The sequence below is a fragment of the Culex quinquefasciatus genome, chromosome 1 (assembly GCF_015732765.1).
Source record: "Culex quinquefasciatus strain JHB chromosome 1, VPISU_Cqui_1.0_pri_paternal, whole genome shotgun sequence".
NCBI lineage: Eukaryota > Metazoa > Arthropoda > Insecta > Diptera > Culicidae > Culex > Culex quinquefasciatus.
In genome coordinates, this window is record NC_051861.1 from 30560700 (window position 1) to 30584891 (window position 24192).

The window sequence follows — 24192 nt, forward strand, 5'->3', positions numbered from 1 at the left end:
TGAATATTACCTCTTTATTGAGTAATATTACATAAAAAATGTGTTATAATGTAAACCTGATGAATATTCATCAAAAACTGATGAAAATTCATCCTTTTCTGGCGTTAAATTAATATTTTTTGCCAAAAAATCTGTCGCCATTTCCTGATGAATATTACCATCATTTTTTTCTGTGTAAGGACTGAACTGAAAAAAAGATACACGGTAAATTTGTTATGATCATTTTTAATTTATTTTTTTTGTCACTAAAACTTGATTTGCAAAAAAAATATATTTTTATTTTATTTGTTTATGGAGTCATTTTATGAGTTATGAATTATTAAATCAAACCCGATTTTTCAACTTAATTAAACTTAATTAAGTCTTGATTGAAATTTTCAAAATATTTTTTTCGAAAAGATCGGAAAATTTCACGAATGTTTCATGTATTAACATTGAAAATCGGACCATTAATTACTGAGATATCGTCATTAGAAAATGGTGGATTGTTTGGGTGAGACTTAAAAAACTTCAATTTTCGTGTTTCTTTTTCTTTAAGCCGCTGTATTTCAGCAACCAGAGGTCCAATCTTCAATGTCTCTTAGACAATTTTATAGCAAATTTTCTGAACTTTTCAAAAAAAATATTTTTAGAAATGGTCACTCATGGTCACTATTTTTAAAAATTGAAAAACTGCAAATATTTTGCTAAAATCAAACTTTCGGTGGCTTTATCTTGAAAACGGAGCCCTTTATCAAAAAATCTGTCGAGTACTTTTTGATTGCAAATTCAATGTTGCATTAAAAAGTAATGTCAAACTTGTTTTTGCATAAAACTTCGATTTTTTTCCAAAAATCACTGTTTTTTCAAAAATTCATAACTCGGCGGCAGATTTTTTGACCATGTTTCTCTATGGCTCAAAAGTTGCGGATTTTTGTCCCCTAAAAAATATCAAAAAATCTCGAAAATCAAAAAATACGTATTTTGGGAAATTGAGTTTTAGTGAAAAAAAAAGTTGATAAAAAAATCTGCAAATTTTTTTTTCCGTGTATCTATTTTTTCCTCAAAAGTCCTCAACAATACCTACAGCTTTGCCGAAGACACCAAATTGATCAGAAAATTCACTCAAAAGTTACAGACTTGTATGGGTGAACCAATGACACAAAATAGCATATTTGGTCATAGGGAAGGCCCCCACAAAGTTTGAGCCAAATCAAAAATACAAATAAAATCAATTTCTGGTTTTGGTAGAGAATTGCTCATATTTATCTTTTTTGAACATTGTTGATACGACCCTTCGTTGCTGAAATATTACCATGGTGTACACAGAAAAAATTATGGTAATATTTATCAGGAAATGGTGACAGATTTTGTGTCAAAAATGGTTAATTTTACCCCAGAAAATTATGATTTTTTATCAGTTTTGATGAATATTCATCAGGTTCACATTTTTACATATTTTTTATACTATATTACTCAAAAAAGAGGTAATATTAAACATACCAAATTTTCAACATTCCAAAATTCAACTTTCTGATGAAAATTCATCATTTTCTGAGGTAATCTTTTTTTTTAACACATGATCTGTCATGGGTCTCGTGGCGCAGGGGTAGCGGCTTCGGCTGCCGATCCCGATGATGCTATGAGACGCGGGTTCGATTCCCGCCTTATCCACTGAGCTTCTATCGGATGGTGAAGTAAAACGTCGGTCCCGGTTTCTCCTGTCTCGTCAGAGGCGCTGGAGCAGAAATCCCACGTTAGAGGAAGGCCATGCCCCGGGGGGCGTAGTGCCAATAGTTTCGTTTTTCGTTTCTGTCAGCATTTTCTGATGAATATTACCAAATAAAAATCTGTGCATGAAATGATTTAAAAAAAAAGAAAAATTGATGTTTTCTAAGTCTCACGTCATTTTTTTAAATCAATACAAACATTTTTAAAGGGCCAAACATTTAATATCAAGCCCTTTTGAAATGTTAGACTAGATTTAAAATAATTCAATTCAATTCAATAAGTTTTTATTATTAAATAACCAATTCCACCGTGTACGCAAGATGGCAAGCAGCAGTCAATTGCTCAGTGCTCTATCGTTTTTTCGAATTTTTCTCGCCGTAATTTATAGTGATTACCCGCGAGTTTGTTTCTCCAGCACGACGACGATGGACGTGCACGGAAGAAAGTGTCGAAACGTCAAAAAAGAACAACCCTCCAAAGGAACGTAGACCACCTCTCCAATTTTTGTTTTGGACACGTTGGCGGACGATGTTGACGAGTTGCTGGAAGGCCTCGGATACTGTCTGAAAATCGGTAAGTTGGCAGTGCATGTGATCACACTGAATAAAAAGAATTTCGACCTGGTGTTTGAAGATTTGAAGCGTAGCAACTTCTACACATTTGACCCCGAGAAACAAAACAAAAAAACAAACAAATCCAACAAAGGCTCAGCCAAAGTTGTTAAATAGAACATGTGCTGGAAAAATCGAGTTTTTTTTTACCAGATGCATACATTTTTTGGCGGAAAATTAATTTGTCTATCTGACGTTTTCTTCTCCTGGAATGTTATTTGTAAAATAGTGTAAAAAAGTTAAACTTTTCGATACAAGTGCTGAAAAACTGAACGAAATTTCGGCTCCGTCCTGCAGTAGACGGCAAAAAGTCAAATAAATTCAACTCGAGGCTCTAAAAAATAAACGAATCCAAAACAAGTCACCGGGGGTCCATCGGGGGAAAAGCTCGGATTTGCTCGGAAAGCTGAACATTTTTGTTCAGAAACTTTTTCGGGAACACATTAATGCACACATGTGAGCTTAAATAAAGTTTACTAATTGACATACTTGCGTAGGGGGAGAGGGAGTCGTTCTGGGATGCTCTTTTGTGCCAGAGAGAACGCAACAACTACGCCGGACATGAAAGGAAAATCGAGTTTGTTCATAACTCTATTTGCTCTACTACATCTGTTCCGTCGTGCGTGGAAGCTGAAAGCACTAATTGCCCTTTGTTTTAGGAATGAGATTCAAAATAAAGCTTTTGGGTTTTATTCGATTCGACTTAAGAGTTGAATAGCCAACAGAACAAAAACGTTAATAAAAGTTGAAGTGCGTGTGTAATTACAACCATTTTCTATTGTCTTTGACAGCCACTCACCGTAATCAAATAAGCTTATGCTAGAAAATTAAAGTGCCATTTCACCAACATAATCTTCCCTCTTAAAAAATCCAGCTTTTGGAAACATTAAACATGTTTCCATTACCAACTCACTAAGTATCACTTTCTCTCTCTCGCTCCAGTCTGCCAATTGTGTGGTTTATTTGGTACAAATTTACATCGCCATCCATTTGCGAGGCTCCTTTTCTGGTCTATAAAAAGACTCGGAATTGGCCAGAACTGACGGCAGGAGGCACCAAAGCTGCCAGGGCACTTGTCGTCACGATGGGCACATAAATGTCGGTTTCTCGACACCACCATCCTCCCTCGCACGTTATTGAAAGTGGCGTATGCAAAGAGGGGGTAATATTTGAAAACGGATTCACTTGAAATGATGGAAAATAATCGGAGTACTTTCTTAGCGCAGAAAATTTGAGTCTTTCAACAACTTTAAGCTCTTTTTTTAATTTTACAAATTTAATTTACTCACCAAAATTTCAGAAAATGCACCACCCCACAAAACGTAATATCCTTATCGCCGTTCCAGTTTATAGCCAGTTTATATGTGAGTGCGTATGTCCTTCGAAAATTGTGAAAAAAAACCGGTGATGTATGGGTGAGGGTGGTCACAAAAATACTTTTTCGGCCATCGGCAGAGCAGAGCGTTCGTGGAAATGATTATGGAAAAGTTTTATTTACCGACGACAAGACGACGACGACGACGAGACGTGAAGGCTCCCACCCCCCAAAAACAGGCAATAAATTTTAGGACAACATTCAATTTCGAGCTTACCAGGGAGGGGGTTGTTTGGCAAAAGTTCGAGCAGCGCTTTTCATCGGCGAATGTGTTCTGAACCTGGCGAATCATTCACAAAATGGTGATAAACCTTGGTTCATCAAAGTTTGAGAATCGTTGTTCAAGATTATTCCTATAAAAATGTGCGTGTGATTAAAGGCAGTTTTCGGTTTGTTTCTTTATTTTAGAAAAATCCCCATATTCAAACAGTGCACGAGCTATCAAAGTATCATTCTTATGCACAATGCGCTGAACTTTCCGCAAACAATACTTTTAAAAGCACACGATGGAGTTTTAGCGATTTAAAAACGACTACAAAAATCGAGGAATTATACGTGTATTTGTTTCGAAATTAGCGGTTAGAAGTTTTTACATTTCCTATCTAAAATTGTGGTATCTTTTCAGCATAACATTTTAGTTATTTTTAATTTGAGCTTTGTATTTGAATGAAAAACCATTCATTGTGTGTTGAGATCTATTAAAATTTACAGAGTAATATAAAAGTATTCAAATATTTCTACCAAAACCCGCAACTTTTGAGCCATAGAGAAGAATGGTCAAAAAATCTGGCCAAGCATTGAATACTATGCCCTTTATAAATGTTAGTCTTGCTTAAAAAAATCAAAATATTGTCTTTGAAAATATCGAAAAATTTAAGGCATGTTTCATATTTAACATTGAAAATCGGACAATTAGTTGCTGAGATATCGACATTAGAAAATGGTGAGTTGTTTGGGTGCGACTTGGAAAACATCAATTTTCTTGTTTTTAAATCTTTGCATGGCAATATCTCAGAAACTAAGGGTCTTATCAACAAAGTTCAAAATAGCAAAATATTGAGAATTTTCTAAGCTTTTCAAAAGATTGTTTGCCCATTCTGGAAATTTCTGAAAAGTTGGCATTTGTAGTCCTATAAAACATATGAAAAAATAAAAAATATACAAAAAAGTGTTTATTTCCAAATCAAGTTTGAGTGACAAAAAGTTTATTAAAAATCACCTTTTTTTTACCGTGCATAATTTTTTTCAGTTTAGTCCGTATCCATAGCTACAACTTTGCTGAAGACACAAAATCAATCAAAAAATACCTTCAAAAGATACAGATTTTTGAATTTTCATACATCGTTTTTGTATGGACAGCTGTTAAATTTGTATGGAAAATGATATGGACAAACAAATGATGCAAAATGGCTTCTTTGGGCATACCGTAGGCAGTTTCAGTAGGATTAAAAAATACAAAAACTAAAATTCTAAAAAAAGACCCATTTCGTAGAGAATTGCTGTATTTTGAAAAATCGAAAAACTGCAAATATTTCGTTGAAATCATACTTTAGGTGGCTATATCTTGAAAACTGGGCCCTAAATAAAAAAAAACTATGAAGTACTTTTCGATTGCAAATTCAATTTAACATCAAAAAATTTGGTCATAAAATTTTATCTGTGAAACTTAGATTTTTTTTCCAAAACTCACTACTTTTTCTAAAATTCCTAACTTGATGGCAAATTTTTTGACCATACTTCTAAATGGCTCGATAGTTGCCTAAAACATATCTCGTCAATTAAAAAATAAGTTTTTTGGGGAATTGGGTTTTTGTGAAAAACCGGTTATTTAAATTTTTTTGTGTAACTTTTTTTTCTGGATATTCCTCAACAAAACCCAAAACATTGCCGAAGACACCAAATTGATTAGAAAATTCATTCAAAAGTTATAGAGTTTCGAATACAGTCCAGACTCGATTATCCGAAGTCCTCGGAAAAATTTCCTTCGATAATCGAATTATTTTTTTTCGTTGTCTTATTTTTGATTGTCGAGCTTAAGTATGGCCCCTAAACTACGCTAAAGTAATCAAGTATTTTAATTCTAAGATGGTGGCAAATATTGCGGTGACGAGGTATTGAAAAAAGGCATGATATAGGAGAGGACTTTCATAACAGACCTGTCGGCGAGCCTTCCGAGCAACGAAGCTATGGGAAGGTCTTTCTGGTTAACATACAAAATCACTCACACAAAATTATTTTGCTCCACTATTAACTCGACGATCCAAAATGTCAGTGCGTCTTTCGATCATTATATAAAAATGGCTTTTTCACCATAAAAAATAAAACCTTATTTGAAAAAATTATACACAATTTACCCGACGCTTTGCCTTCCGATCAACGATGATATAGGAAGGGCTTTTGAAAATCACAAAACAATTGATTAAGATTACAAAAGCACAAAAAAAACACCAATTACTCAACGAAAATGACGCTAAAGACACAAATAATTCAGTAAGGCAAGAGCGTGGCCTCGCAAATAACTCCCTGTTACTTTGGAACACAATTACTACGACAAACTCAACTTTTCACTAGAAATATTTTTTACAACCACGCGCTCCCTTTACAAATTATGCACTCACTCCATACGAACAGTGACACAAAAGTACACACAAAAAATAACCTGAATAATCACGACTTTGCGTCCCCACTTCCAGCGCACCAATGATGCTGTTATTCGATTACCACAATCGGAGCTGAAAATGTCAGGGGTCCTGACGCGAAAATCGGCGACGCATACACGATTTTTTCAGATCCATTCACTGAACCGCAACATAAACGTGACATAAACAAACCCGACTCAGTCGTGAGTGCCCTAGCTCACTGAGCAGCTGCAATGCGCGGCAGTGTAGTCGACCAACGCTCATTCGACGTTGCACGCACACACATAAAGAAACAAGTTTTTACACAAAAAGTTGGTATTTATGCGTGGAAATGTAATTTTGAATGTAAGTTATGGTTGTTTTAAGTGTTTTGCACAGTCTAGAACCATTCGATTGTTTAAAAATAGTCAAAATAGTGTTTAGAGAGGATTTTACGAGTCAGTCATACGACACGAATTAAGTGAGTGTAGCTCATTTTTTCACGTCTCTCATTCTCCAGCAGCCGACCGGCACGAGTCAGGCGGCAGTGGTTGAACGGACACAGTAGGCTTACAGTCAGATGCTAGCAGTGAACTGACATTTTGGTTTGCTTCATGTGTACGCTGGGTTGGAAACATTTTGCAGGCCTGACCACAATCACTCACCCCATACGAACAGCGACACAAAAGCACACAAAAAAATAACCTGAATAATCACGACTTCGCGTCCCCACTTCCAGCGCACCAATGATGCTATTATTCCGAAAAAATGATCGTGATTCGATTATCCGAAGTCCCATACAAAACTTCGGATAATCGAGTCTGACTGTATTTGCGTATCATTTTTGTATAGAGACCCAAAATTGTATGGAGACTTCTATGGGCGAACCAATGACACAAAATAGTTTCTTTGGTCATAGGAAAGGCCCCCACAAAGTTTGAGACAATTACAAAAATACAAAATAAATCAAAGTAGCACCATTTTCATTTTGTAAATTAGTCTGCCTCTGTCCTTAAATTTGAATGAACCGGTGGAATACATCATTTCAAAAAGTTTGAATGTTAGAAAACTGCAATTATTTACTCTTTAAAAACTGCAAAAGTTCAAAAATCCGATCATCGGAATCAACACCTCATTCAAAAGTAAAATCTTCCCTAATTTTTATGAAAAAGAGTTCCCTACTGTTCAGGAAAGAAATATTAACAACGACACACATTAAAAATCAAAAATGTGACTGATAAATTATGTGGAACAGCAACTAGGCCAAAGGATAATGATTTATGTTTGAGCTTTGAAATACCGAAAAGAAAAAGAAACAATATACACGCAATGAAAGTACTGTAAACATGAGAATTTAAATTTTTCTTTTTCTAATAGTTACATAAATTTGATGTGTCCTACTTAATAGTTGTCATGTATTTTTGCCTAGAACACCTAGATGTATGGGTATCAAAAGATCGTAAATTTTATGTCCTTTCCGATGCCACATAGGTTGACTTGTGAATTGTGGACCGGTTCGGATGCCGGCGAATTTTCCGACGACGTAATTCCGGGCTGTTACGATATTCCAACGAAAATCCATTCTATCGATACAAAGACCCCAAAACGGTGTTATACCCACTCCAAAATGTTTATTTAGCAATACTTTGGTAATATATTGACATTTAGTTAAATTAAAAGTTTTCAAAATTCAGTTTGGATAAGTATTATATAGAATTTACAGAGTTATATAAATTTTAATACTAAGTAGTTAGTAAACTTTATATTCAATACAAATTATTTTTTTAAACAGTCTAGGATGCTTATTTGGAGTTGGGAGACTGGATTTATGGTGATTTGTCAACAAATAACATTATTTATGTTAATTTTTCGAAAGGTGTACAAACTTTTTTTGCACCTTTTTTTTATTTTTGTGATAATATTTCTTATAAAACTTTTTATAGAAATCATCTTTTCATGAGCTTTTTGTAGCAAAATGTTTGGCATGAGTTTCTGAACAAAACGTAGTACTAGGTTTCTGTCAAAATTTTAATTGTTTACATGTTTCATCACAAAATGTGCATTGTGCCCAAGGGGTGTAAATACTTTTTTACATACTGTATCCGGATCTCATTTAAATGTATGTAAACTATGTCCGAGTCTATCATCCGACCCATCGTTGGCTGGATTATCAAAAGACCTTTCCAACGAGTTCAAAACATTGAAGATCTGGCAACTCTGATGATGAAATTTGTGTACAGCCATTGTGTTTGCCATTGGATTAAGTTAGCTTTTTTCTTCAATTTACCCTTAGTAATAAATGTATGATCTCTTAGAGAACTGAAAGACCTTTAAGAATAACGTTCTGAATACAAATACCTTTTGTTAAGCAATGACATGTTTAGTAAGATTCGTACCTGAAACGAAAAGAATAGAGAAAGTTGTAATTCAGTGTTGTGTTTATTTGATAAGATAAATAACTTAAACTGTTGTAGTATTTTCCAGCAAAACTATGATGAATTCACATTTTTATGTTTTTAGAATCCGTGCAGCCAAGGGTTTCAAGTTACAAAAATCCCATATAATATGGTAATGTCACCAGCGCCGGCACTCCGTAAATCCACCGATCCTCACACCGTATTCGTTTCACGGAACATGTCCCAGTGCTTGTTCCCCTCAGCAAGGTAAGGTAGCGTACTCCCCCCCCCCCCCAACATCAATCGCATTTCCAATCAAATTGATTTGTAGTTACACGTGTGAAGATTGCCACCAGGCTCCCAACCCGATAGAGACAAGATGTTCCGAGTCGGATTTGACTTTTGTAAAATGGTTTTGCATCACGAGTAGAGGGATTGAATCTCGCAACGTGTGTCGAGCGAGGAATTAATAATGAGGTTCGATTTGAATTTGGTAATTTGACAATTTGGAGCGGATTAGGGGTTTGAGGCGTACGCCCTTGTCTGCTCAAACATTTAACCGTGTTGGCGGAGGCAGAGTTTAGCAGCAAAAACTCCGTACATAATTAACAACGGCATCCACTAGACGCGACTTCCGCTAAACTTTGAAGATTTCCAGAACACCCCGTTATCGTTTAGAACAGCCACATCTCGATCCGAAATTCAGTATTATCAGCGGTTCACTGTAAACAAAAAAAAAGAGAATATATAATGAATAAGTCCGGCTATGCTTGGCGCTGCAACTTACCAAAATAAACAAAATTTTGCGTCAAGCCTTCATCCAAAACCATCTTCTTGTCTGCTCTGCGGGGTTATCCCGCGGTCATCAAAACAAAAATCCCCAGTACGAGAAACAGAACCGGTTCCATCGTAACAACAACACAGCTATCAATGTAGACGACGACGACAACGACGCGCAGTCTCAGGTCTCACTATCTCGCAAACCGGTCGCCAGAGTATTCGCAGAAGACTCTTGTTACAGTTATTTAGTTGATATTGAGGCAACATGAAGTTGCTGTTTCTCCTACTGTCGATCCCTTTGATCGCGGCTTCCAGCTCCTTTCAGTGCGGTGTTCCCAAGGTCAGGATCAACGAGGTGATCGTACGGGGTCGTGACGTCACACCCGGAAGCTTTCCATGGCATGCCGCAATCTACCACCGGAAAGGTCGTTCCGACAGCTATGCCTGCGGCGGGACACTCATCAGCTCAATGTACGTACTGACCGCGGATCACTGCGTCAAAGATGATAACGGGTACGTGCTGTCGCCGAAGAGGATCTTCGCCCGGTTGGGAGTCCACAACCTGAACGCACCGAATCTGCAGACTTCACAGCATCACGACATCTTGATGATTCATCGGTTTACCAAGCCTCAGCAGAAGAAGAATGATATCGCCCTGTTGGAGCTGAGTACGGAAGCTGCGTTTAATCAGCACGTTCAACCGGCCTGTATCAACCAGGAGGAGGACGTCACCGGTCAGTCTGGAGTGGCCGTCGGATGGGGCTTCACTGAAGACGATGATGTGTCAGCCACGTTGAAGGCGGCTCGGATGCCGGTGGTCAGTACGACAACCTGTTTGGAGCACGATCGTGACACTTTTGGGCAAACCCTGGATAGTAGCTTGTTCTGCGCTGGGTACACCAACGGAACTACCGTCTGTAATGGAGACAGTGGCGGTGGACTGCACGTGAAGCGCGGAGATGCATGGTATGTCGTTGGGATCATTTCGTTTACGGCACCGCGGGAGGACCAAAGTTTGCTCTGCAAAAAGGACAGCTATGCAGCGTTCACCAACGTGGCCACCCTCGTCCCGTGGATCCGGAACGTAACGGAACTGCTTTCGCTGGCGGAACAGGGTAGCGTTACCGTCCGAGACGGACAGGACCCGGAACCAACACGTCGCTATCCGAACTACCTTCCTCGGACTTGTGGCAACTTTGTGGTGTCTCGCATCATCGGTGGTACACCCGCAAATCTGTTCGAGTTCCCCTGGATGGCTCTGTTGGCGTACAGGCCAGAGCACTCAGATAGTACGGAGTATAACTGTGGAGGATCGTTGATCAACAAACGTTACGTTTTGACGGCCAGTAATTGCGTTTATCCAAAGACTCCGTAAGTACATTACCGGTGATGTAAGATACTCTTACCTGACTTCAGCATCATAGGTGTAGGGATTATGGGTTGCAGGATTGAATATGTAATAAATTATTAAATGAGTATTTATTATAAGATTGATATAATTCATAAATAAGAGTTAAGAGCGCAACAAAAAGTGCGCACCTTCATGAATATTGCCTTGTTAGCTAATCGTGGATTGAGTGCGAGAGCGCGCTAGCGAGCTGCGAGAGAGAACAACGAGCGAGAAAACAACGAGATGCGCGCGGCCGGCGAAAGAGAGAATGAAGATTGTCAAATCAGTTTTGTGGTTAATTTCTGTGGAATAAGACGTGTTGTTTGTTGATTGCAAAATATCTGTGTTTTTATTATAAAAGAAAGTCCCCGATCACGACAATGGCACAGTCCGGTAAGTCGAACCTTTTTCATTCATGAAAGATCATTTGTTTTGCTTGAATTGTTGTGTTGTGAAATCCAACAGTTTTGTTTACCTGCCAGGAAGCAGGTCCAAATTTCGCTTTGTTGTTGTGCCTGTGTTTTGCAACAGGTAGATTTTTGCTTGAACTTGTTATTTGAAATTGATAAAAGGCATAAAACTATCTGCGATAATTGACGGTAGTAAGTAGTAAGTTTGGCTTTTCGTTGTGATAATTGAAAACCAATGTTTTATTCTAAGTTTATGCAGGAATTTGAAGGCAAATAATTTGCTCAAGATTTGATTGTTTTTGTACAATCACATTTTTGCTTTAGATTTGATTGTTGTTGTTTTGATTGACGACCAATGTTTTGTTTTTAATTTGATGCAATGTTTAATCGTTGTTGTGGAAATTGAACTCCAATGTTTGTTACGAATTAGACTTAAATTTTTTTTCTTCTTATTTTTGTGATTGATGAAAATCAATATTTTGTTTATAATTTGACAAAAGATTTGACAAGATTGTGGAAATTGAAAATCAATAATTCTTCATGAATTAAATGGAGGATTAGTTTGCGATTGAAGGTAGATAATTTGTTTTTAATTTAGTTATTGTTTTGGTAATTGCAATCAAATTTGTTGTTTGAATTTTATTGTTGTTATTATAATTGACGACCAATGTTTTGAATTTGATGCAAAATTTGATTGTTATGGATTGTTGTTATTATTGATGATCATGATCATTATTTTTATTTTTTATTTTGGATTGGATGCTGGTTACTTTGGTAATTGAAGACCAATGTTTATTTTTGAATAAGATAAATATTTGCTTCTTGTTATTTTTGTTTTAAATTTAATGAAAGATATGCTTGTTGTGGCAATGACTTGATGCAAAGTCCAATAAAATCACAAATAACAAAATTTACAGGTTTAATTTTGATTGAAAGATTTGATTGTTGATGAGGGAATTAAAGACCAATGTTTTGTTATGATAAGATGACAAATTTGCTTATTTTTGCGATAAATGAAAACCAATATTTTGTTTCGAGTAAGATACGAGGTTTGATTGATATTGTGGTAATCGAAAACCAGGTATTATTTTGAATATGATGATAGATTTGCTTTTTGTTGTGGCAATCGAAGGCCAAGATTTGTTTTCTGAATTTGAGTATTGTTATTATAGAACGGTATTTTTACTCGGTTTTAAATTTCATGCAATATTTGATTGTTATTTTATGGTGAGCAATTTTGAGTTTTAAATTTGACGCAATATTCGATTGTTTATATGGTAATTGATGACCAATGATTTGTTTTGAAGTTGATGCAAAATTTGATTATTAATTTTATGGTTAATGAAAAAATGTTTAGTTCTCATTTGAATGAAGATTTGATTGTTGTTATTATTGACGATAAATTTTACTGTGAATTTGATGCAATATTAGATTGTTGCTTGATGCTGTGGAAATGGAAAACTAGCGTTTTAGAATTCTAATGAAAATTTTATAGATTTATGCAGAAATTGACAAACAATGTTTTGCTTTGAATTTGATTTGAGCAACGTTTTTTGCCGTTATAATTGATTAGTCATAGTTAATTTTAAAGTCTCTTCTTTGTTGGAGCCTGACAGACCTCTGCGATGGTAGTCAGAAAAAAAGTCTCCTCTGTGTTGGAGCCTGACAGACCTCTGCGATGATAGTCAGAAAAAAAGTCTCCTCTGTGTTGGAGCCTGACAGACCTCTGCGATGGTAGTCAGAAAAAAGTCTCCTCTGTGTTGGAGCCTGACAGACCTCTGCGATGGTAGTCAGAAAAAAGTCTCCTCTGTGTTGGAGCCTGACAGACCTCTGCGATGGTAGTCAGAAAAAAAGTCTCCTCTGTGTTGGAGCCTGACAGACCTCTACGATGGTAGTCAGAAAAAAGTCTCCTCTGTGTTGGAGCCTGACAGACCTCTGCGATGGTAGTCAGAAAAAAGTCTCCTCTGTGTTGGAGCCTGACAGACCTCTGCGATGGTAGTCAGAAAAAAGTCTCCTCTGTGTTGGAGCCTGACAGACCTCTGCGATGGTAGTCAGAAAAAAGTCTCCTCTGTGTTGGAGCCTGACAGACCTCTGCGATGGTAGTCAGAAAAAAGTCTCCTCTGTGTTGGAGCCTGACAGACCTCTGCGATGGTAGTCAGAAAAAGTCTCCTCTGTGTTGGAGCCTGACAGACCTCTGCGATGGTAGTCAGAAAAAAGTCTCCTTTGTGTTGGAGCCTGACAGACCTCTGCGATGGTAGTCAGAAAAAGTCTCCTCTGTGTTGGAGCCTGACAGACCTCTGCGATGGTAGTCCGAAAAAGTCTCCTCTGTGTTGGAGCCTGACAGACCTCTGCGATGGTAGTCAGATAAAAAATGAACAATCTGTGCTGGAGTTCTTTGCGAAAGCAGTCAGATAACAATCTCCTCGATAAAGGAACCCGACAGACTTTTGTGATGATTTTTGCCTTCCTCACCTTACTGAGGAAAGGCTATAAAATCACTCGGAAAATGAACTTTTTAATTAGACCTCTTAGACCTACCTTCATTTGTACATATCGACTCAGAATCACCAACTGAGCAAATGTCTGTGTGTTTGGCTGTATGTAGACATGTGTACCAAATCAATGTCACTGGAATATCTCGTCACAGGTTCAACCACGAAAAAGCCGTGTAGAGGGATGCCTTTTTCCTCAAAGGCCGTGTCTGTATAATCTTGACAAAAAGTCTGTAGGTAGTCTGTTAAATTATTAGGAGCTCTGGTGCTGCGATCACGTTAGGGGAGATCAATAAACCATGTGGACACTTTAGGCGGGTTGGAATCACTCTATAAATGAGAGGAAGGCACCAACCTCCTAAAGGTGGATTATGTAACGTTTTTTTAAATAACTTCGCAGAAGGAGCCTTATGGATTTTACAAATATATTGTTCAGCAATTTTTTCATTCAATTAAGGACCGTCTTTAACATCACAAAAGAAATTGACCTAAGAAAATTAATAAATAAATTTAAATGTGAAAGTGAGCACTTTTTGGTATCCACAGATAAAGCAATATGTATTTTGGCGTTATGTCTGTGAACTACCTAAAAAATGATTTTAAATTCATCGAATAGGACTAAAACGGTTGTCACTATTACTAAAACTGGAGTTTTCCTCTCTTGAAAGATAAACCTCTAAATCAGCGATTCTCAACGGGGGTACCGGGCCTACTTGATTTACACGGTAGGGGGTACCAGCCTAGAAGAAGGTTGAGAATCGCTGCTCTAAATTGAAAGACGCTAATTATTAAGTACTCCATATTGATAGTTATTATGGTTAATTGTTACTTTAATCGATTTACTCAGCTGTGATACAAAAGTTGCTTGAAACCCAACATTATTTCACAGGGAAGTAAAAAGTTAAGTAATCGTTAACATGAACATTACATTATTAGTTAAAAAATGTATTATTGCGTGCGTCAATAATTAGAGTTCACGCGCGGTGATACGACCGCAACATAATGGTCGCATGACAGCCGCATGACAACCGCAGAACAAATTTTTGGCTGTTGTCAAAGGTTGCCTTGAGTTTTCAGCTGACTTTTTGGAAAATATTCAAAACAAACCAAGTTGACAGCCAAATCAACGCAGAATTTCAGTTCAGCTTGCTGATTTTTACACTGCGGTAGTTAGGCGGCAATTATCTCCTGTCACTCACAGCGAAGGAGAAACGTGATTTTATCTCGCAATAAGCAATAAAATAATACACTTAATAATTAATTTGATGCATTTTAAAATAATAAATAAAGGAATGATTAATCATCAGAAATGCTTGAAATATAATTCAAAGTGTGAGAGCGTTGCGTCACAAGAGAAAATAATACAAATATTTGAATATTAATTTTGAATTGAGAAGTATGAGTGACAATTTGAGCAAAAAAAAAACATTATTTTAAAAAACTAGGAATATTAAATTTATTTTTCAATGTAATATCTGTTATTTGTATCATAATGGATTAAAATCATTCATTAATTTCGATAAAAATTATATTTTAACACTGTATCATTTTATTGAGTTAAAAAAAAACTTTCAAAATTTTAGTATGGTAAATACATCAAAAATCAATTAAGAGAAACATTATTTTGAAATAAATTAAAGAAACTTTGGGGTTCTTTAATCGATTGTACTTAATTATGAAACCAAACTTTTTCAAATTACATAACAGGAGTTTATCAGCAAAGAAAAAGTTAAAATTTAAATAAGAAAAGAAATTATTGACAGGGATCGTAAAGATCGTGATTAAAAAAAAATTAAGTTTCTGTGAACAATCTACTCAAGTAATATATCAATGTTGCTTGGAACTCATTTTACATTACGAGAAAAATCAAACAAAATATTTAAAAATAAAACATTAAAAAAATCTTTCAGCTGTTTTTAGATAAGCAAGATACGTTTTGAAGGAATTTATGGTTAGGATATTGTCTCCTCCGTGTTGGAGCCTGACAGACCTCTTCGGTGGTAGTTTGAAAAATGTTTCGCCTGAGCTGGAACCCTTTGAGATAGTAGTCAGATTGCAATCTATACATCTATGCATTACAAGAATAATTGAATAAAATATGTTTTTTGTTGTTATCTGATAAGCACAGTACATTTTGAAGGTATATATAAATAAAATGACCTTAAACATTGTTTTGATCATGATTAAATGTAACATTGAATAATCTAATCTACGGTAATACCAACAGTGCTTGAATCCATACCTTTAGCTACAATAAATACAATTTGCGGAATATAGCGGAACGGCATTTATTTCAGTTTATATATTTTATTTTTATTGCAACAATTTACCACATGATTTTGTTTTATTCATTAGAATAACATTTTCTGAATTATGTTTTGTTTCAAGATAAACAAAAATATTATTAAGTAGACAAAACAGAGAAAAAAAAACTATTCGGTAAAAACTATTCTTTGTCTGGTTAAAAGATCGCGTAAGTGAATTTTAATAGAAAGTACAAAATTTTTAACATAAAAGTTGAAAAATGTTGATACTACCATGCTTTTACAGAACAAAATCGTTAAATATGTAATTTTTTTAAGAAGGCTTTTGTGGCAAGAATAAACAACATTTGATTTTATTTTTTTATAAAAAAATGTATTTTGTGCAGCAAAGCACATTTTGAGCATTAATTGAATTATTTATATTATTTTTGCAATTTGCTTCATTAATGGATATTGCTTTTCAAGAAATCATCTTAAACTTAAATATGGACTATTTTTTTATATTGTAAAAGTGTACCGGTACTGATGAAAACAAATTCTTCGAAAATGTTACTGATTTTGCATTTTAGTAATTTTTGCCATGATTTATTAACAAGTTCAAAATTAGTTAAAATGCGGTAATTTTTGATACAATGTTAAGCGGTGTATGCACATCGGAAGGAACCGGTCAAGAAAAAATTCAAATGGGCAGCAGTAGAAGCGAAAGCAAGCCAGATAGGGTGAAGAAAACCCCTAAGAAAACGCTCCCTCTCCTTTGTTCTACTGTTCGTGAAGCTGTTTCTTGACCCCTTTCCTTCCAATCTCCATGCTAGTCTTTATTTTAAAAAAAAAAATTGTTTGTTTTAGCTGTACAGCTTGGTTGGGAATAAGTTACAGAAAAGTACAGATAAAAATATTGAAAATGAGGAAGGCTTGAAGATCCATCTTGGGTGTTTTTGGGTATTAATCACAAACATATACTTTTCGTCACGTTTGCATTTAATATTACCTAAAATCAGTTTATGTTTACCTTCAAGTCCCGTCTAGTGGATCTATCGGACGTGGCACTGGGCTTGGGCTCATAATCCATAGATCGGTTTGAACTCCGTGGCGGGCGCACATAAATTCAAAGTGTAAATTTGAGTAAAAACAATATCTGTACCTGTCATAGTTTTTGTTTCAGATTTTTTTTTTAAATAAGTTAAATAAATTACCACATTGTATATTTTTAGAAATGCTTATTCTTTGTTTTTTTTTTATGGTACACATAAATTTAAAACTTTAAAAACGCCAGGATTATGCTTCATTTGTTATTTAAGTCAGCAACTAGGTCAGCAACACGTTAGATTTTTGAATTTAGAACACATTGTTTTATATTTCATATTCACAAAATGATGATAAATAAAAAAAATGTGATTCCATTTCATTCGAAATGTTTAAGAAAATAAAAATTGCTTTTGAATTTGAATTATTTTTTTTAAATCGTGTTGTGTTGTTTCAGCAATGTTTGTAAAATTTGCTTTTTAATTTTAAATTACATAAAATTTAGAGAAAATCAGGTTAACAATCACTAATCTCGTATTGCATAAAAAATTGATAAACCTGCATTTATTTGAGAAATATTTGTGGTTTTTGTTTTTCTCCTCGTTTTTTTTTCTTCTTATATTTTCAGGTGTTTTAAATTTTCAACCTCATCAGCGCATTCCATTTTCTACAACTTCTGCGATCGGATGTCAGCCTCTTAGACAACATAGATGAAACATTTCGAAGACTGCGCTTTCGTATTTAGATCAGCATGAAAACATAGTCGAGGAACCCGACGAAAATCTTTTAGGAAATAAAAAAAAAACATTAGTTGATTTAGCATTCATGCATTTTTTCTGTTAGGAATTATGATTGATATTTGTCATCTTGAGAGTAGAAAAGAGGGAGAATGTAGGGATTATGGGTTGCAGGATTGAATATGTAATAAATTATTAAATGAGTATTTATTATAAGATTGATATAATTCATAAATAAGAGTTAAGAGCGCAACAAAAAGTGCGCACCTTCATGAATATTGCCTTGTTAGCTAATCGTGGATTGAGTGCGAGAGCGCGCTAGCGAGCTGCGAGAGAGAACAACGAGCGAGAAAACAACGAGATGCGCGCGGCCGGCGAAAGAGAGAATGAAGATTGTCAAATCAGTTTTGTGGTTAATTTCTGTGGAATAAGACGTGTTGTTTGTTGATTGCAAAATATCTGTGTTTTTATTATAAAAGAAAGTCCCCGATCACGACAATAGGTTTCAGGTTCGACTGGGTGAACACGATCTTAGCAGTTCCAGGGATTGCAACCCGAACGATGCCAGCGAGTGTGCCCCTCCAGTTCAGGATGTGGCCATCGATTACATCGTTCGACATCAGCGGCAAGATAGACGGACAAAGAATAACAACATCGCATTGATTCGGCTTGCTCGGGAAGTTTCGTTTGATGGTTAGTATATTTACTAGCTACAACCTCAGATAAAATCCATGTTCACCTCAACTCCACTGCAGATCACATCCAGCCCATCTGCCTTCCCGTGACTCCAGCACTCAGACAGCAAAAACTCCAGCGATACATCGTGACCGGATTTGGTCGCACGGAATTATTTGGCGACATATCCAATATTCTTTTGAAGGCTACGCTTCCGGCAGTGTCCCATGCCGATTGCCAGCAAGAGTACGCCAAGTTTGGGGTAATGCTCGACGAGAGTCACTTGTGCGCTGGAAGTGCCCAAGACGGGCATGATACTTGCCAAGGAGACAGCGGCGGTCCGCTGGGCTATCCGGTTCGGTACAGCGGAGTTCGGTTCGTGCAGTTTGGAGTGACGTCGTTTGGACGAGGGTGTGGCATCGGAGCGTCCGTGTATACCGACGTGGCGAACCTGATGGACTGGATTCTGGCCAATATGCAGGCGTGATAAATAATAAAGTTACAGAATCGTAAACGGAGTCAACTTTAACAGTGGTCCTATTTAACCTTTGCTGTACATATATCTCAATTTCGTTAACGGATTGAAAGGCGTGAATCATTCGTTTAGCTACATTAGTTTCTTAACCGTAAAAGTATGGCACAGGAAGAGGGGTTCAAATATTGGGTTAGAACTTTTTTTTCAAAAAGTTCTCAGATCAAGTTCTAGTAGGGGCTCTCACGCACTTGGTTTTAAACAGGCTTTGCGCCTCAGGCAGGGATGCCAGATACACAGATTTGTCTGTGTTTCACAGACATTTGAGCTCGTGTCAGACATTTTTTGAGGTACACAGACTTTTTAAAAACTTCATTAAATTGTTATTTTGTTAAAATATCAATCGAAACTTATTTCGTTAGTCTTCAAATGCTTTAAAATTTTTGATAGATTTCTATGACTGTAAATTGATTTATTTGAATTTTAGACAAAGACACAGACATACACAGACTTTTTCACAGACATTTTAAAAAATCATGTGGCATCCCTGGCCTCAGGATTAAAGTTTACATGGGAATTTCGGCCTTGTTGTTCAAACGCTCCTACAGTTCTAGGAAAATCAAACGGCAAGTTTTGGTATGGTCATATTCTCAAAACATCAAATTCAAGAGTTTTTTTTTGAAAGGGTCCTATACAGGTAATTCACTGCCAACTCACACAGCAGTTGCCCCCACCTCTCTACGATTTTCGTGAAACTTTTGTCCCTGATCACGAATCCGAAGTCCGTTTTTTGATATCTCTTGACGTAGGGGCAGTACGACCCCTTCCATTTTTGAACATGCGAAAAAAGAGGTGCTTTTCAATCATTTGCAGCCTGAAACGGTGATGAGATAGAAATTTGGTGTCAAAGGGACTTTTATGACGCCCGATTTGATGGCGTACTCAGAAGTCCGAAAAACGTATTTTTTATCGAAAAAAAAAAAACACGGAAAAAGTTTTTGAAATTCTCTCATTTTCCGTTACTCGACTGTAAACATTATTGGAACATGTCATTTAAAGGGAAATTTAATGTACTTTTTGAATCTACATTGAGGGTAATTTTTTCATTTAGAACAAAATTTTTCATTTTAAAATTTCGTGTTTTTTCTAACTTTGAAGGGTTATTTTTTAGAGTGTAATAATGTTCTACAGGTGTGTAACCGTCGGGACTTCACTAGTGAAGGTCTCCGCGGCTATCGCGTAGTAAATTCGTAAAAATACCATGCTTGGGTAGTGTTTGTGTGTTTGGTGGTTTTCTCCCAGCGAAGACCCGGCTCATCGTCCACCAACAACATCCCAGTGTGCAGCCAGCGCTACCAACGAACTTCCATAACCCGCCACCAGAGGAGCTGTTAGCTTTGGGCGGGGAGGCGAAAGGAGTCGTGACAGGAAGGATGGAGATCAGGGGTGAAGGCTCGGATGAAGAGGAGGAGGCAAGGGGAAGAACTAGGACCGCCATCATTCTGGGAGTCCGCGGAATTGTTCTATTCCCCGGACGACGCCAAAGCGAACAGATCTATCGACTACCATCTGTTCTGCCAAGTGACTTTTAATAGTGCCCAGTAGTGCCCATCAATGCCCAGCATCACCGGCTGGACCAGTAGGAGAGCAACGCCGAGTTGCTAGAGTGCAGGAGTTGATTTGGAGGACACCAGGTACGCCAGCAGTCTCCACAGTACGCCCAAAGATCCCTACCTACCCCAAAACCCAACCGTCACGACCCTAACCTCAAACCATCTACTGCCAGGACCCCTTGTGGTTGGTGATAACCGTCTCAGTACCAACGACGGCTCACCCGTGTCGCTGACACCTACAGGGGACTCAAACCACCTCGAGTCTCCCGAACGCAATCGTTACCGGGATAACCTGCTCGTCTTGTGCCTATCCGGGGATTCCGGACACTCTCGATGGTGTACCGAAGGCCACAGCCGTAACCATCTGTGGTGAGGCCAGGACGAGCAGCGGACGGATCCTTCGACGACGCGCCGCAGAAGAGCCATCTTGGACGGCAAGTAGTCGCGCACGCGTTCACCAGCTTGAAGAAGCGGAAGTGTGTAGCAGGAACAGGAAGGTGGACATCGCCGGCGAGCTGCGATCGACGACGGGGCCCCGAAGAAGAAGTGAAGAACAAGATACAGATTAGTCTGTAAGAAAGTGGGAGGAATAAAGAGAAGTGTAGAGAGAGAAAATAAAGTGTGTAGAGTTTGGACCGCACACCTGGAGTTTTACATTGGACATCACAAGCATTCCCCAGCTGCGCGACTTGACTAAAGGCGTGCCAACCCTGAGGGCCTTGAACTCTGGGAGTCTCTGTGACGCTCAGTAGTCGGACAACCCGTAAGTTACAGGTGGCAGTGCGTGGCCGAATGGTTACGCTGTCGGCTTTGTAAGCGGATGATTCTGAGTTCGATTCCCATCTGCTCCAACCTTCCATCGGATGAGGAAGTAAAATGTCGGTCCCGGCCTTGGTTGTTAGGCCGTTAAGTCATTCCAGGAGTAGGAGTCGTCTCCATGTCATAAGTACAAACAACACACCAAACCAAGCCTACTCCGGTGGAATCGCTGGCGGCGGTTGGACTCGCAATCCAAAGGTCGTCAGTTCAAACACTGGGGTGGAAGGTTCCTTGGAGTAAAAAGAGGTTTAGGTGCTCTCCCCATTCAAGCCTTCGGACTCCGAGGTTCGAGCAGAAACATGCAATAGAGGAGATCACAAAAGACCCGTTAATGTTGATGGTTTGTTTTGTTTGTTTTTGATGTTCTACAAAGTTGTAGAGCAGACAATTACAAAAAATTTGATATGTAAACATAAGAGGTTTGCCCTAGTAACATTTTTAAACTTACAGGTTTTATCATGGTTCTGAAAACCCGCATACGGCCTAAATTGGCTTTTATGGCCTACTTAAAACCTAAAATGTTACTAGTGTGCTTATGAACATCACGTGTTATCGCGATTTTACGAGAAAAAAGTTTTGAAAAAGTTACTTTTTGCGTTTCTCTTTCTTTCGTCGTCCCTGTCTGTCGCGGGTTACGATGAACGGCCATGATCGAAAACGACCAACTTTTTCAAAACTTTTTTTTCGTAAAATCGCGATAACTCTTCATGTTTATAAGCAAACCCCTTGGGTTATGATATCAATTTTTTTGTAATTGTCTGCTCTACAACTTTATAGAACATTATTACACTCTACACCTTTAAAAAAACACAAATAAAGTTATTTGTTGACAAATCACCATAAATCCAGTCTACGAACTCTGAATAGGCATCCTTGACTGATTTAAACATTTGGTTTGAATATAAAGTTTACTAACTACTTAGTATAAAAGTTTATATAACTCCGGAAATTGTATGTAAAACTTATCTAAACTTAATTTTGCATACTTTCAATTTAACTAAATGTCAATATATTACCATAGAATTGCTAAATAAACATTTTGGAGTCGGAATAACACCGTTTTGGGGGTCTTTGTATCGATAGAATAGATTTTTCGTTGGAATTTCGTACCAAACCGGAATTACGACGTCGGAAAATCCGCCGGCATCCGAACCGGTCCACGATTCACAAGTCAACCTATGTGGCATCGGAAAGGGCACAAAATTCGATCTTTAATCACACAGAAAAAAAGTTGAATTTTGGAATGTTTAAAATTTGGTAGGTTGAATATGACCTCTTTATTTGTGTAATATTACAGAAAAAATGTGTAAAAATGTGAACCTAATGAATATTCATCAAAAACTGATGAAAATTCATCATTTTCTTGGGTAAAATTTATCATTTATTTTGCCACAAAATCTGTCACCATTTCCTGATGAATATGACCATCATTTTTTTTTCTGTGCATTCAAGGATGCCTATTTGGAGTTGGGAGACTGGATTTATGGTAATTTGTCAACAAATAACATTATTTATGTAAATTTTTCAAAAGGTGTACAAACTTTTTTGCACCTTTTTTGATTCCTATAATAGTATTTGTCATACAGCTCCCTCCGTGTACGCACGAGAGCATGCAGCTAGTGCTCAGTGCTCCATCGTTTTTTCGATTTTTTTCGTCGTAATTGATTGTGATTACCCGCGAGTTTGCTTCTCCAGCATGCCAAAGGCCGGCCGTGGCCGTGGCAGTTCGAGTGCGGCCTCGAAAAACCCGCGAAGTTCGTCTACCGGCCGTGTGCAAAAAGGTAAACAAACAAACGCCGTGTCGGCCGCCATCGCGCAGGGGAGCGTGAGCGCTGAAGGCATCGATAAAAAGTTACTACATCCCGGATATGTCCCAAGATCACCAGTGCGAACCCGTTCCGGTACTTCCGGTGCCACGACCAGTGGCACATCAACATCCGCCAACATCCCCATCAGGAACGAGTTCCAGATGCTGAGCGACGACGAAGAAAATAACAACTCTGACGGTAGCAGCACTACCGACGACGACGACGACGATGATGGTCGTGCACGGAAAAAAGTGCCGACGTCAAAAAAGAACAACTCTCCAGCGGAACGTAGACCACCTCCAATTTTTGTTTTGGACACGTTAGCGGACGATGTTGACGAGTTGCTGGAAGGCCTCGGATATCGTCTGAAAATCGGTAAGTCGGCAGTGCAAGTGATCACACTGAATAAAAAGAATTTCGACCTGGTGTTTGAAGAATTGAAGCGTAGCAACTTCAACTTCTACACATTCAACCCCGAGAAGCCCCCTGTTAAGGTCGTCTTGCAGGGTTATCAAGACCGTCCGATCTCCGACCTGAAGGGTCACCTTTCGGACGCCGGAATAAAACCGCGGGAGATTAAAGTGCTCTCGCGCAAGACAACGGTAACAGGTACACACACACTGTTCCTGTTGTACTTCGACCGCGGCACCGTCAAGATCCAAGACCTGCGGCGGACTAAAACGTTGGACGGTTTTTGGGTAAACTGGCGGTTTTACACCAAGAACCCGACGGACGTAGCGCAATGCCACCGTTGCCAGAAATTCGGCCACGGCTCGCGGAACTGCAACCTCCGGCCCCGCTGCGTGAAGTGCGGTGAGTCACACCTCTCGGAGGCGTGCGCACTGCCACGAAAGGCGGACTTGGGGGACAAGGCAGAACAAACCAGCCGCGCGTAAAGTGCGCGAACTGTGACGGCAACCATACCGGCAATTACCGCGGATGCGTCGCGCGCAAGGCCTACCTTGAGGAGCAGGAAAAGAGGAAGAAGAAAGCGTCCCA

The 24192-nt window shown here is 38.0% G+C and overlaps 2 protein-coding genes across 2 annotated transcripts in view; one reads left to right on the forward strand and one right to left on the reverse strand.

Moving 5' to 3' along the window:
• The window catches only part of LOC6044618 (proteoglycan Cow), a 316099-nt gene that overhangs the window by 174924 nt on the left and 116983 nt on the right, over positions 1 to 24192 (reverse strand). The gene's annotated exons all lie outside the window — the stretch shown is intronic.
• LOC6044616 (transmembrane protease serine 9) lies at positions 9701 to 19010 on the forward strand. Its single transcript, XM_038248522.1, has 3 exons — positions 9701 to 10861; positions 18309 to 18499; positions 18562 to 19010. The coding sequence occupies exons 1-3, from the start codon at positions 9756 to 9758 to the stop codon at positions 18966 to 18968; spliced, it is 1704 nt and encodes a 567-aa protein (XP_038104450.1). The 5' UTR covers positions 9701 to 9755; the 3' UTR covers positions 18969 to 19010.

What these genes read in the sequence shown, in the direction of transcription:
- LOC6044616 (XM_038248522.1), top strand. Translation starts at nt 9,756, where the DNA reads ATGAAGTTGCTGTTTCTCCTACTGTCGATCCCTTTGATCGCGGCTTCC. An exon ending in TGCGTTTATCCAAAGACTCC is followed by an intron (nt 10,862 to 18,308) that starts GTAAGTACATTA and finishes TCACGACAATAG; the next exon opens with GTTTCAGGTTCGACTGGGTG. An exon ending in TCGGGAAGTTTCGTTTGATG is followed by an intron (nt 18,500 to 18,561) that starts GTTAGTATATTT and finishes ACTCCACTGCAG; the next exon opens with ATCACATCCAGCCCATCTGC.